Source organism: Rhinolophus hipposideros, assembly GCF_964194185.1.
Source record: "Rhinolophus hipposideros genome assembly, chromosome: 7".
Classification (NCBI taxonomy): domain Eukaryota; kingdom Metazoa; phylum Chordata; class Mammalia; order Chiroptera; family Rhinolophidae; genus Rhinolophus; species Rhinolophus hipposideros.
This window is the reverse complement of record NC_138053.1, coordinates 49619579-49634402: the sequence shown is the minus strand read 5'-3', so window position 1 is coordinate 49634402 and position 14824 is coordinate 49619579. Positions and strand designations below refer to the sequence as shown.

General features: G+C 32.6%; 1 protein-coding gene across 1 annotated transcript in view; it reads right to left on the bottom strand.

Moving 5' to 3' along the window:
* The window catches only part of HOMER1 (homer scaffold protein 1), a 107779-nt gene that overhangs the window by 40127 nt on the left and 52828 nt on the right, over positions 1-14824 (bottom strand). Inside the window, exon 5 of the mRNA XM_081054524.1 lies at positions 9329-9468. Coding sequence (XP_080910650.1) covers positions 9329-9468 — 140 coding nt within the window. The remainder of the gene's footprint in view (positions 1-9328; positions 9469-14824) is intronic.

Genomic DNA, 14824 nt, shown 5'->3' with positions numbered 1-14824 from the left:
CAACCCGATTAAAAATGGGCAAAGGATTCGAGTAGCCTTTTTTCCAAAAAAGATTTACAAGTGGTCAATAAGCACATGAAAACACTGCTCCACAACATTAGCCATCAGGGAAATACAAATCAAAACCACAATGAGAAACAACTTCACACCTATTAGGATGGCTATAAACAAAAAGCAAATAATAAGAAGTGTTGATGATGATGTAGAGAAATTGGAATACTTATGCCCTTCTGGTGGGAATGTAAAATAACGCAGCTGCTTTGCAAAACCGTCAGGCAGTTCCTACCAAATTCATCACAGAATCACCACATGACCCAGCAATTCCACTTCTAGTTATATACTCAGAGAACTGAAAACCTATATTTACACAAAAACTTCCACACAAATGTTCACAAAAGCATTATTCATAACAATAATGGAACTTTCAAACAGTGGAAACAACCTAAATGTCCATCAACTGATGAGTGGATCAATAAAATATGGTAGATCCATACAATGGACTATTATTTAGCAATAAAAGGAAATGAAGTATTTATACATGTGACAACATGGATGAAACTTGAAAACATGCTATGTGAAAGAATCTAGTGACAAAAGTCCACATATCGTATGATTCCACTTACACAGAATGTCTAGAACAAGCAGATCTACAGAGACAGAAAGTAGATTACTGGTTGCCTAGAATGGGGGTGGCAAGGAGTGTGTGAAGAAGAAAAGGGGAGTGACTACTAACGGGTACAAGGTTTTGGGGGAGGTGATGAAAATGTTCTAAAATCTATTGTGGTGATGGTCACACAACTCTTGTGAATACACTAAAAAACCACTGAATTGTACATTTTAAATAATGTGAATTGTTCAGTATGTGAATTATACTTCAGTAAAACTGTGACTGAAAATATTAATGGGACTATTAATAGCTAAGTGATTCCGATTAGAATTAAAAAGGCAAAGTACCGTATTTTGCCATGTATAATGCACATCCACATTTTTGGCCCAAATTTTCAGGGAAAAAAAATCTTTTGTTTTAATTTTTTAATTCAAATTTTTATTTTTTACATTTAGATACTTGTATTTTGTATTATATAAGAATTTTAGCATTTATTTTTAACATATTATGGTACAAATAATTACAATACACAAGAACAGATACAAGGTACAAAAAATTTTATGTACCAGTAAGAAATCTGCGATATTTACACATCATAGAAGGCCAAGAACTCTTCGTCATTGCAAGTTAGTCATAAATTGAAAAAAAACGATTATCATATTCTAGGGAACTACTTGCATATGGATATCATTATAGATTTCTAGAGTTACACTTTTAATTCATAAACATTTATATAATATAATTTATATAAACATTTGTATTATATAAAACATTTATATAATGCAGAATTAATACTACCCATGTATAATGTGCATCCTTATTCTTTCCTCTCAAATTTGGGCAAAAAAAGTGTGCATTATACACGACAAAATATGGTGATTATTCTTCATATTGGTATCTTTGTTAGCCCTGCCTAGTATTATGAGTATGATCTATTTTTGATACTAATGATCAAATTGCACTAACTTATTTACCCCCTTCTGTCATCTCAGTTACAGTAAAAGCATATACATTTATTCACTCATGAAATTCATTATCTATTACATACCTAAATGGCTAGAAACTACATGGGATACCAAAAAATGTAAGTCAACGACGCTTAGTCTAGAAGCTAAGAATCTACTAGGGGAGTTTAGCAAGTAATAGCAAGTGAGTTCAGTAGAAGGAGAGCTGTCTCAACCAGGATGGACCATAATGATCAATGTCTGGAGACTCTCTGGTCTAATGTAGCCATTAGAAAATCGTGATGCTGAATACCTGTTTCTGGACTTGCTTTCACTTCTATAAAATGAAGTGGCTGGACTATGTAATAGCAAAAGATCCTTCTATCTCCAAAGTTCTAATAACAATGTTTAGATTTCAATTTAGGCCAGAATCATAAAAATTAACCATTTGTCTACATTTGGATATATGGCCAAGCTAAACTGTCAATGGAAAACGGCAAACAATTAGAAAACAAATAAAAGTAAAATGTACATTTATTTCAATGACTTAGTTATATCTACATTTTATACACCCTGCAAGGAGGGTAGTCCCTGGAGCATGACAACTTTCAATACATTTTAGTGAATTAACTGTCAGCTTTTTTCCATGTGAAATGTGAGGTTAATGTGTTATCCCATGAAGTAAGAGTTGGCCCCAATCTTTATACTTCTGCCAAATGTACATAGTACAAGTCTCAATTTTAAAAATACTTATAGTCCTTAAATTCACTTCTTTCAGTCAAATAATATTTGTGCTGACGTTTATAAGAGATGAAATTTTAAAAAACACATTTTAGCTATAATTGGTTTAAAAACAAAGAATATGAATAGTCTGATTTCACAGAAAATACATCATTAAGTCACTCCGCACTGCATTTTAAATAAGGAGAAAAATTGTTCTCAAGAGAAGAATAAAAACTTTTGTATTCCCAAGAAAATGCACATTTTAGTATCTTTCACATTATTTAGGTAGTTAACAACAGTGTTTCTTTATGCATTATCTTTAACGTTTCTTTATACAAACTAGGAAACTTTGAAGAAAATCAGTTTAAGTCACTTAAACTCAAGTCTTGAGTTTGATAACAGTGACTGGTTTTCAAAGAATGTAACAAGTTTTATATTTTAGCTTGAAGGTCTTAGGAACCTGTAGGTATAACTAGTGGATTGAGGCATTGTACCAAAGGCATTCTGTAAGGGAAATTGTTTCAATCATATGTTTATTGAATGTTTACTGGGCTAAGCACCGGGAATATAAATGAATAAAACACAACCCTTGCCCCAGAACAGACTGAAACGTTAATGTTAACCTCCAAATGTCAGTTTGGAGGCAATAGGGATTTAGCAGAGAAGGAAACATAATTCAGTCGGAGGGCATGAAAGAAAGCTGATCGGAAGAGGTGATGCTGGATCTTGTAGGATATATAGGGGATGACTGGTTGGTGGTAGAGTTAGAGGCAGAGGTGAGGTGGGAGAAAGTATGGAGAAAGGGAGGGAGGAGGGAGACAGAAAGAGAGAGAGAGAGAGAGAGAGAGAGAGAGAGAGAGAGAGAGAGAGAGAATCAGATATTGCAAAGTGAAGGGAGAACATTCCAAAGACAAGGGAGCAAAGACTTGCAGAAGACAATAATAGCAAGGTTGCTTGATTGTATGCAGAGCACAATCAATCTGGAGCAAGTGCTACAGGAGCACAGTGATGAGGCTGGGCACGCATCACCGAGTGCCCACGGATTGGTGTACATACACCACGCCACTGAAATATGTTAAGGAGGAAAGTGACATGGTCAGATTTTTGTGTTTGAGAAAATTAGTAACACCTGTCCCAGTAATATGTCACCAAAAAGAAAATATCCAGTATTCCAGAGCTGAAAATTTTATCCTCCAAAATACCTCCACCAAGAGTTTATAAGAGTATTACGACAATGGATATTACTAGCTGGGAATTGCTCAAAATCCTTAACCTGGGCTAAACCATATGTAAATCAGAAAGATTCCTTTTGAAAGTCTAAACTAGAAATCAGATTGGATCATCTAGTCCCAATCCCTCTGTTTAGACTTATTTTTAAAAACCTTCGGTATCTTCAAGTGAAACTCACACACTCCACTTTACCACAGACATCACAATTCCTTACTGTCACATACACCACACATTTCATACATTTATGTGCCTTGCTTGGCCCTGGCCTCTGCCTACATTCACTAGTCCCTTACTACGCTAATAAGAGGAAAAATGGAAAGCCAAATCCAAAAAAAACAACATTTTTCCCTAAGTCCTAGAACAGAATTGTACACATCACAAGCTTCCCTTCCAATGGAATCCCTATTATGGTCTCCTAAGAACAGAAATGGAAAAAAAAAAGGAATTTTTAAAAGCCCTCTTTAGGGAAGAGTTCATAATCAATCTAAGGTCAATCTGTCCCGTTGTGAATGTCCACACCTCTAACTCCAGCTGGTTAGAGAAACCTTAATCACTAGAGATGGACTGCTGAGCATTCTTTGCCATGAATTACAATGATAAGGAGGAGAAGGGGAAGGGGCTAATCTCTACGGGGGGTGGGTTAGTAATGCCTTCATATCAAATGAATAGTATTTTTCTTTTTGCAAATAATCTATATTAAGTTACAGTGCCTAAAAAAAAAGTTTCAGCAAATTTTTACATTTTCTTCAAAATCTTTTCAAAACATTAGAAAAGAACAAAGGTTAGTTCTTAAAAAATTCAAGATAGAAAATTTAAGTTTACTTATTTAGAAAGGTAAACCCTCTTGGGTCACTAAACTATTTTTTATTGCATTTTATTCAAAAATATATGAACTGCTTTTCACTTTCCAGAGAATGCAGAAGGGGACATATTACCAAATTACCGTAGCACTTCTTATAAAATGCTATCTGTTCATAACTATGGTAAAGGAAATTATACATCTCCAAATTGTTACATTGCAATCTCTCACAAACTGTCTTGGACTTCAAATTAACGTTTGAAAACCTTATCTAACTGATGAGGTTTAATGATGGAAGAATAACAATATTTAAGTCAATTGTAACTGCAACAATAAGGGGAATCCAACAACTTACATTTTTTCATCTGCAATTATATCAGTGACAAAGCACTTCTTGTGAAAACAAGTCCCAGCTTTACAAAGATTTATCAAAACAAAAGTTACCTGCAGAAATTATTTGTTTTACTTCATAACTATAATTCTTTATTATTCATAAAAAAGAGACAGATGGCATAGCTGTGGAGAGTATAGAAATCTTAACAGTCATTCACTCTTTTCCTGTTTGTATCATCTTTCAAGTAGGTACAAACTGTATTTGATTCAAGATAAAGCACTATTTTTTTTTATTTTAACATGTAACTAAAATGGTGTGAAAAATTCCCAATGAAATTTAGTTTTTGAAGTTGTATAAAAATCCCTAATCACAGTTTTAAAGTAGTAGCTTTCTGAAACTCCAATAATGAAGAAATTAATTTACTACTACAAATGGAATGAACCCACCCAGATTTCATAACTTTTGATAAAATTGTCGTTATACTGATTTAAAACAAAAATCAATATACTAAAGAGCAACGTGTCTGCATACATGCTTTAATGAATATCTGTTGGAAACACATGAAGTGACAGAAAAATCTCTTTTAACAGAATAAAAGATACATGCAGTACCCCCGAAATGCATAAATTCTAGCAGCACCATAAGAATGCATTATTTAAACATTAGAAGAATTTAAAATAATCAGTGCTTTAAAAAGCCTATTTTCCATTAACAGAATCCAACTGTTACCAAAATTTATCAGCACAAAAATAGCTTCGTGAGCTACTACTAATGTCTATATATCTGTTCTGAACTCTCAAACACATAGCAGCAGTTATTTATCAATATATTAGGATAATAAATGTGCAATGAACAAAATTAAAGTTTTAGTTTTAAATATTATATGTCAGTATTATATTCTAACAGCATTGGGATAGTATAAAATAAACAATTTCCAGGAGTATTTAAATAGCTTAAAATCTTTAAAAAAAAAATCCTAAGATCTATTATTATTAAGAAATAACAAGTAAATTTCAGAATTCCATACAGTTGATGCTATGAAGCAAATAATATTCCCTGGAATGAGAGAATAAAATCTTCCCCTGTATATATATGCTAGTCTATTATTATATAGCTACTTTATTTAGTATGTAGTTAATCTAAGACTACGGTCTCAAAGGATGCCTGAACACTTCAGTGAGTCAGAGTATGTGCCTGCTCAGTCCCAAAAGGATATTTAAGTTAAAAAATAACTTTTTAAGAAAAAATGCCATTTGGATAAAATTTAATACCATTTCCCCAAAGAAATGAGTTACATTTTCATCCCTCTTTTACATATCCCTAAATTTTAAAAAGTATTTAAATACAATAAAAAAGTGTTAATGTATTGAAACTTATTCCATGAGAATGTTTTTTGCATAGTTTATGACACGGACATAAAACAGTACTATAGCACTGGACTAAGGAGTATTGAGCAGCCCATTTTTTAATTTAGTTATGCAGTATAATTAAAAGTCAAAGAAAGAGTAAATAATTCAAGTAACCCTATAATGCCACTAAGTTAGATAGAATACAAAAAGTTGCATTAGCCTAGTATGTTTTTTAAAAGTTCAAAATAATTTTAGGCTGTCTCTTGCCCAAGGGCAGCCTCTACTCTGCCTGTGGAGTGGATCACCTCACAATAAACTTCTTTTGTTCCTTAAAAAAATAAAAATAGTTCAAAAGTAATTTAAAAAAAATTTGTGGATGAATTACATGTCTGGAATTTCTTATATGTATTACATATCATATCATATCATATCATATCATATCATATCATATCATATCATATCATATCATACCACATCAGACTTGATCTTATATTGTAGTAAAATGAGACCGGGTCTTATATTAATTTTTGCTCCAAAAGACGCACTAGAGCTGATGGTCCAGCTATGTCTTATTTTCAGGGAAACACAGCATGTTCCTTATTGAGCAGTAAAATGGTATCAACCATAACAGAGAAACATTGGCAAAATATTGTTTTTGTTATTCATTCTTTTCTGTTAAAATAAGTACTAAGTAGGGAATATAGTCAACAACATTGTCATAACTATGTATGGTGTCAGGTAGGTACTAGACTTATCGGGATGATCACTTCATAAATTATATAAACATCTAACTACTATGCTGCTCACCTGAAACAAATACAATATTGAATGTCAACCGTAATTGAAAAATAAAGTTTTTTTAAAAAAAGCACTAAGGAAGAAAGACAAATGGTCTAAGCCTTAAAACAGATTTCCTCTGTCTTCCTTTGCCACAAGAAAAAGAATGGTGTGTCAAGTTTAAACACGAGTTTCAGATTTAAATAAAAATTATTTTAATATTCTTTCTGTCTCTAATTCATGGCAACCCTTGCCCTTACCTCTATACATGTATCCTAGGATAGGAACAGTTATTAACTTCCTGACACAACAATGTGCTAGTGTTGGGGACTTGACTAAAATTTAGCACAGTTAACTAACTGGCAATAGGACACACTAGGGTCAAAAAGGCTGAGCTACAGTCCTCAAATTTTTAGAAAAGACCTGTGTGACCTAGGACAACTCACCTAACCTCTGGGATTTAGTCTCATGTGTAAAGGCACATGTTTTCAAACTTTGACAGTTAGCACTATCATCCAGCCCACACATAAATAGGTACATTACTGAAATAAAGTTTCTACTCTTATTGTGAGTTTTACTCTGATGTTTCCTATTTGGTTTTATTATATTTCACTTTTCAGAATGCCACGAATAACCTAAATTAATTTCAAATTACCACCATTTAGAAAATCCTGGATTACACCATCTCTCAGGTCTCTTCTAACTGTGATATTTTGGGATTCTAACATTAGCTGCAAAATACACCATCTTCTATTGCAGGCAGAAATCAAACCAAGGTCAGAGAGTAAGTCTTCTAAAATCCTATAGCTAGACAGTTTTACAATAATAGAAACCTATAAGATTATGTAATGCCTTTAACATAATTAAAAGCTTAAATTCACCTGATAGGTCTTATTTTCAGAACTCAAACATCTCCATGGCTAATCTATAGATTCTAGTAGTCAAAGAAGCTCTATCTTCAAATCAAATAACTCCTATTAAACTCCCAGAAATGGAGAAAATCAACAGATAACAACCAATCCCAGTTAGTAACTTCAAATACTAAGGATTAGCAAAGGAATAAACACTTAGAAAACTTTTGGCCCATAAAGTAAACTAGAAATAGTTTTTACAAATATTAAGACACAGAAGTTCTTGTTTCTAAATGCAACACTATTCAAAGCATCTGACGCAAGTGTCAGCCAAATAAATCAATTTTATAATTATGTTCAGTGCAGTTAAGTCTATTTATTAAATGGATATGTTAAATATAATTTCATAGGAAGGATATTTTTCCTCCTTCAACATAAATTGCACACTAATCACATAGCTCTTTAATTTTAATTGCTTATTGTAAAAACCCATATGTTTTACAAATCATATAGACTTCAGATCAGAGGAACTAAAACTTTTCATGTGTTCAGTCATTTTTACGACTACAGAAAAGAGAATATGCTCATACTGCAATAGTTAAATCATGATCTCCATGATAATTCCAAGATATGCCTACTGTTAATGCAAATATTAGCAGTTTTAGAAACAAATTTGAATAGCTTCACTGTAAAACAGTTTTTACCATTCATTACTAAAAACAAACAAACAAAAAAAACACCTTAACTAATTTCTTCTTTCTCAGCCTGACCATGAGGTCCCGCAATGTTAGTCTCTAATATGCTTAATTCTATGTCCCTAATACTCAATAAATTCAATTAAAATTAGAATTCTAATAAAAAAAAGTTTGGAATATCTCACTTCATAATCTTCTGAATATGCTAAAGAATTTGATTTTTTTAAACACTGGTCCCAAAAATCGGTGCACAACAAAGGGAAACTATTTTCTTAATTTCAACTAAAAGTATCTAGTCAAAAGTTTCCAAAGAAAGATAAAAATTAACTTTAAGACAATGCCTGATTAGTATTTGTTTATATTTGCAATACTGCAGTTTCATAGACCTCCTTACATCCTAAAAACACCATAGTATGGCCAATAATTAATGTAACTGGTTTGGACCACATTTAGGATAAATTGTATCTTTTTAAAGTATCAAATTCTTTTAAAATTCAGAAGCATGTGAAGATTTATTTTCTGTTGGTGTGCAAAAATAATTTTGACATCATCATTAACAGGTTCATTCTAGAAGTTACCTCAACAACTTGCTTCCTTCTGTGAAATCACACAGTTAGATCACCTCTAATAGAAAGTAGGAGGAAGTCTATTAAAAAAAAAATTATAACCCTCAAGAACATACATGAAAATGCAAACCAGGTTAACAAAGGAGGCCTTCTAGGGGCTCTGTTAAAAATCGAAGTACAATACGCATACTGTTTCACTGAAAAACGATTTGTATTGTAATTAGCTCAGTAGCCCTTTTTCTACATTAATAATGGAAATGTTCACCCCAGTCCAACTAGGCAACTATAAATTATTAAAACTTTTCTGAGGTTGGCAGAAAGAGTTAAAAAACAAAACATAAAAGTCTGACCTGGAATTTTCACTCAAGGTTGTAACTTCACAAGATGTATCTGAAACCCAAATAACTTTTTTACACATTTTACTTAATCATGATGCTTGAATTGAATGTGTACCTATGTGAAAATGGCAATGCATTCTGAGTTGGTTCAGCCCTTGGCTCTGAGTTCTGTGTCACATCAGGTGTTCTTTCGTCGTCTGTCCCATTGATACTTTCTGGTGTTAAAGGAGACTGAAGATCCCCGCCTGCTGATTCCTTAAAAACAAGGGGGGAGGGTAGGATAAGAAAGTATTACATTTCTGTTAAAATACACAAGATCATCTTAAAGTTAGAACTGACTCTGATATATGCTGACGCATGAACCATATTTCAATTCAAATTTGAGTCAAAGACTTAAAAAATTAAAATCTGAAGGAGAAATAATTTTAAAAGCAAAACAACTCATAAGAAAACTATCTGAAACGTAACACAATTTAGAAATGTATTAGGTTGGTACAAAAGTAATTATGGTTTTTGCAATTATTTTTACTTTTTAAACCACAATTACTTTTGCTCCAACCTAATACTGTGTTTCCTCGAAAATAAGATCTAGCTGGACAATCAGCTCTAATGCATCTTTTGGAGCAAAAATTAATATAAGACCCAGTCTTATTTTACTATAAGACCGCATATAATATAATATAATAAATATAATATAATATAATATAATATAATATAATACCCAGTATAATATAATACCCAGTATAATATAATATAATATATATAATATAATAATTCCAGGTCTTATATCAGTTTTTGCTCCAAAAGATGCATTAGAGCTGATTGTCCGGCTAGGTCTTATTTTTGGGGAAACAGGGGAGTTTCAAAGAACTGAAAAACTTGGTGGGTTTATATAAGCAACTAATTGGTTCTAGAATAAAAGATATCCAAGGAATTACTTGAGAAGTAAAAGAAGACGGCACAAAAATGCAACAAGATGTGATTTTATTCAGGAGGGTAGAAAGGCGAAAGGGAAATCTTCAACAAATTTTAATTTTTTTATTTGTCCTACTTTACAATTCCTAGAGTTATTTTTAAAAGCAACCAGAAATACCTCTATTAACATACATAATGATGTTAGTGTATTTTGGCTTTTCTTGCCTGCTACTCATAATGGAATTGTTTTTTCACAAAATTTCATCTTATTTCTACTTTTAATTAAGATTTGCCTATTAGGCAAATTTAATTTATCCCTCTGGAAAATAAATGGAATTCAAAATAAAGCTAAAGCTGACACTAATTCTTGCAACTGCCATTATCATATTATCCAAATTTGATATTAGAATTCAAAATTAGGGATCATTTGACAAACCGTTAACCAGGAGAGATCTTAGCACCAGATAGTTAAAGAGCAGCTTGGTAGACCCTGTGTTATCACTAGGCAATAAAACTTCACAACTGAAATATTAGGCTATGTTAGGGAACAAAATGAAAACATCAGTGTCCAACAGCTGGTTAGGTATGATTAGAATACAAGATTTCCTCAAATACAAACAAAAAAGATATGTGTAATACAGACAAATGCTTATAATTAGAAAATATATGAACATATAAGGCTATATCTAGGTTATGAAGAAGTACTAGAAAGAAAAATGGAACATACAAATGTGGTGAGACTTTCTTTTGGGGGGCTTCTGGTTTTATAATGCTGTATATATTTTATTTCACATTTAAATATTTTTACTAATAGTATTATAATGCTATAAATTATGTAAGCTATCAAAGATCAAAAGGCAACTCTCTCTTAACAATATTTTCAATTATTAATGGAATCTTTATTTTGACCTTTAATTTTATTCTTATTAAATCTTTCTCCTAAATCCTCTTTGTTTCCATTAACTAATAGTTAATGCATGAATAAAGTTTATAGTATAATGTGACAACATAAAATTGTTTTACTACAAAGTCAAATCCTGCTCAGTGAATAACGGGAACAATACCCAAAGGGACTACTACTAGGTCAATTATGAACCATATCAATTAGCCAGAAAAAAATTTAAGCAGCCAATTAGAAATCATGTTATCATCTTTGGTTTCAATAAATCAGGACTATTTTTCTCCAAGCAAGGCCAAACCAAACTAAAATAATCAAGGTTGACTATCCCATCTAAGCAGTAAGTTGGCCAAGATCTGATTCAGTGGAAATGATAACAGAAACAAATTAGTTGGCTCTCCTAAAAAGACATAACCAGCATTAGCAATTAAGGATTCACTTAGGAATTTGCTTGAAACGGTTGACAAGAGTGTGAGGAACAAAAGTAGATTAGGATTAAAAGAGAGGGAGGAATCAATAATGTAAAGATTTTGTAGGGTAGCCGATGGACACTTGTCCCATTAGGGAGACCACCTCAGGGATGATGTAGATGCCTGATCACTGCATTGTACACCTGAAGCTGAAGCTGAACAATAATGAATGTCAACTACAATTATATATATATATATATATATATATATATAGTTACAAGAAGTGGAGTTCAGCATTAGGAATAGAGACAGTGGAAATGAATGGCTGCATGCGATGTCAGAGGCGTAGTAGATGGGGGAGCGAGTTATCACTGTGTGAGGGATATAAAGGATAAATGTTTATTACATTGTTTTGTACACCTGAAACTAATTAAAAAACACACACAACAACAACAAAATTAAATAAAAAATAAAATAAATAAAAGAGAGGGAGGAAGACAAGTAGTAGTTTGATTTCTGGTTCTTACTACCTTCTGGGGGAAAATTGGGAGGGTTTTGAGGCATGTGTCTTGGGGAGGCTAGAAACAAAGTTACTGAAGTAGGAAGACTGTTCTCAGAGGCAAGTTAAAGGAAAAGAGGGTTAGGAAACAAGGGATAGAGGCTGACCATTCCAGCTTCTCAACACTGAAAGCTTTTCTCCAGAAAACTTGAATATTAGCTATATTTAACAAAAGGCATATTTAATCACCCTAGATTATTATATCTAAAACGAAAAAAAGCCCAAAACATGGTTTTTAAAAGTAGGCTTAAAAAAAAAAAAAAATTGCTCATGGAACAAGAATAAGTTTCAACAGTACAGGAGGGCATAAAAGGAAAATGAAACATTCTTGCCCTCCAACTATTCCACAGGTAGCCAAAAGCATTCTGTAAAACCTAGAAATTTTATATATGCTAAAAATAACATGGTGAAACTTGTTTTATTTAACATATTCCAAACATCTATATAATCGAAACTTCTTTTATAATCTAAATTTTGTACAATTTCCTAAACATTCACCTTCAGTTATTCCTTAAAAAGAGTACACCTTCTATAAAACCAACATTTTATATCTCTAAATCAAACATTAAAATAAAAAACTTGGAGGTATATTAGACTACAAACTAGAAAAAGAAGGACAATTTCTCTTTAGAAAGAGATTCCTAAATTAATATGCCTAGCCATTTCTATTGTAAATGTTTAAGGGAAAAAATTATCAAATAATATCTTTGATATATATGTGTATATGTATATGTATATACACATACAACCAAGTTGATCAGAAAAAAGTAAAATATAAAATATAAGTAAAACTGAAATTTAACAACTTTCTATCATTTTTACCACCTTATTTTGAGAAATAAAACCACTCACATCTCACTTTGTTTCTGGGAAACTCCCCCCACACCCCATTCCAAAACAAATAATCTGAAAAAGAAAAATTACAGTCAAATGAAAAAAAACACATATTTTTGTATATTAAAATCTGAGAGCATATCAAGGAAGCCAAAACAGATGTGACCATATTACTGAAAAGGAGCTTGAACACAGACAGAAGATTCAGGAAGTACGGCATCTTAAGAATGCTCTCTTCCTATAGATTTATTAAGTAGCAAGAAAGCCCCCCCCCAAAAAAAAAAACCAGAAATATTCTGAATCACATGAAGAAGACATATGATATTGTCAATCACATGAAGACGACCTTGGCCCTCACTCCAGGCCAGGCCTTCAGGTATGTGCTGTATAGCAGAAGGGGAGCGGGGTGGAGGTGGGAGGGATGTGGCAGTATTATTATTCCCCACTAGACCAAATACAACCAATACCTTCCATTTAATGCCAATAAAGCCTAAAATTAAAATTCCTATTAGTTTCATCCTTTTTAGCTTAAGTAAAACAGGCCCTTTTCTGTATAATTTAATAAACAATCATGGAAGACTCATTCTATTTCAGTCTTTTATATTTAAGTGAAGATGAGAGCATCACTCATTTCTGAGCAGAGGCACTGACGAGAAAAACTAGGGGAGGAACTAATGATTTTGAGTTCCCCTGGCTATGGAAATGGAAAGAAATGCTAGGAAAGAGAGACAGAAGAAGAGCAACAGGATACATTAAGGAAGATGAGGCCAAGATCAAACGTCTACTGTCATAAATCATTCCATCATTCCCTACACCTGCTCACCAGCCAGAGCCCCTGTCTCTGAAATCCCATTTCTGATAACCATACGAAAAATCAAATACACAACTGAAATAGGTATATATACTATTCTATAACACATATTATATCATATAATATCAGAAAAATGACATAAAAATCTACTAATACAACACCCAGATTTCTTTGCAAGTGTTAAGGGTTAGCTCTACTTACAGAAAAATACCCAGGAAATTACAGAAAATTAATTACCAGTGTGATTTATATAAAACAGATGACATGGAATTTCAATAAACAGAGTCATATTAAAAGACTTCAGCTTTAAATCAAAATATTGATGAATAAATAAAACTTAATGTTATTGAATTTTAATTTATAAATTTAAAAGAATCTTTTAAAAAATTCTTCGTATTAACTGACTTTTGGGATTAACTCATCAACTACTGGTTTTGATTCCAAGGTAAAGAGGCCTTGTACTGTACAACTTCCTGTCCTCTCAACCTAACCCACTCTTTTTCCACCTGCTCTTCAACCTTAACTTATAATCTCTTGGCCCTCTGATACTACACTACTTCACCAGGCTCAACCAGTCTCAACACCAGAAAGCCAATCACCTAATTTATACTCTCACCAGCATCATTCCAATTTCCGGGCTTCTTTTACCCTTTATATTACCTATCTTGTCAATTTCCAATTTCACATCGACTGAACTGTCATTCCCCATTCTTATGTCCCCAAACTACCAAGAGCTAGGCAAGAAAATACTGTTAAATATGCTAATTAGTGCTATGAAGATAGCTTTGAGCTCTGACTTTAATTATGCTCTTGAAATGCCAAGTAATCTTTAATTTACTTACTCCCACTTAACTTTGTTTTTCCTTTACCTAACCGCTATTCCACACCACGTTCAGGCCTTCTTTCTCTCTTCAGTTGTCCTTCCTCTCAGGGAATGATCTAATTCTTTCTTCACAGAGAAAACAGAAACAAACTGGCATAGACTTCCTCAATCACTCTCCTATCTTTATCTGAGTCCATTTTTATCCTTCCCTCCTGACTCAGATAAAGTGGCTAATTTGCTTCCATTCTCCCCCCTCACATTATCTCTTGCATAATGCTCCATCAATGATCCCTTCCTTCTATTCTTCTTTTTCCTTCACTGACTCCTTCCTTACATTTAAAAACATATTTAAGTCACTCCT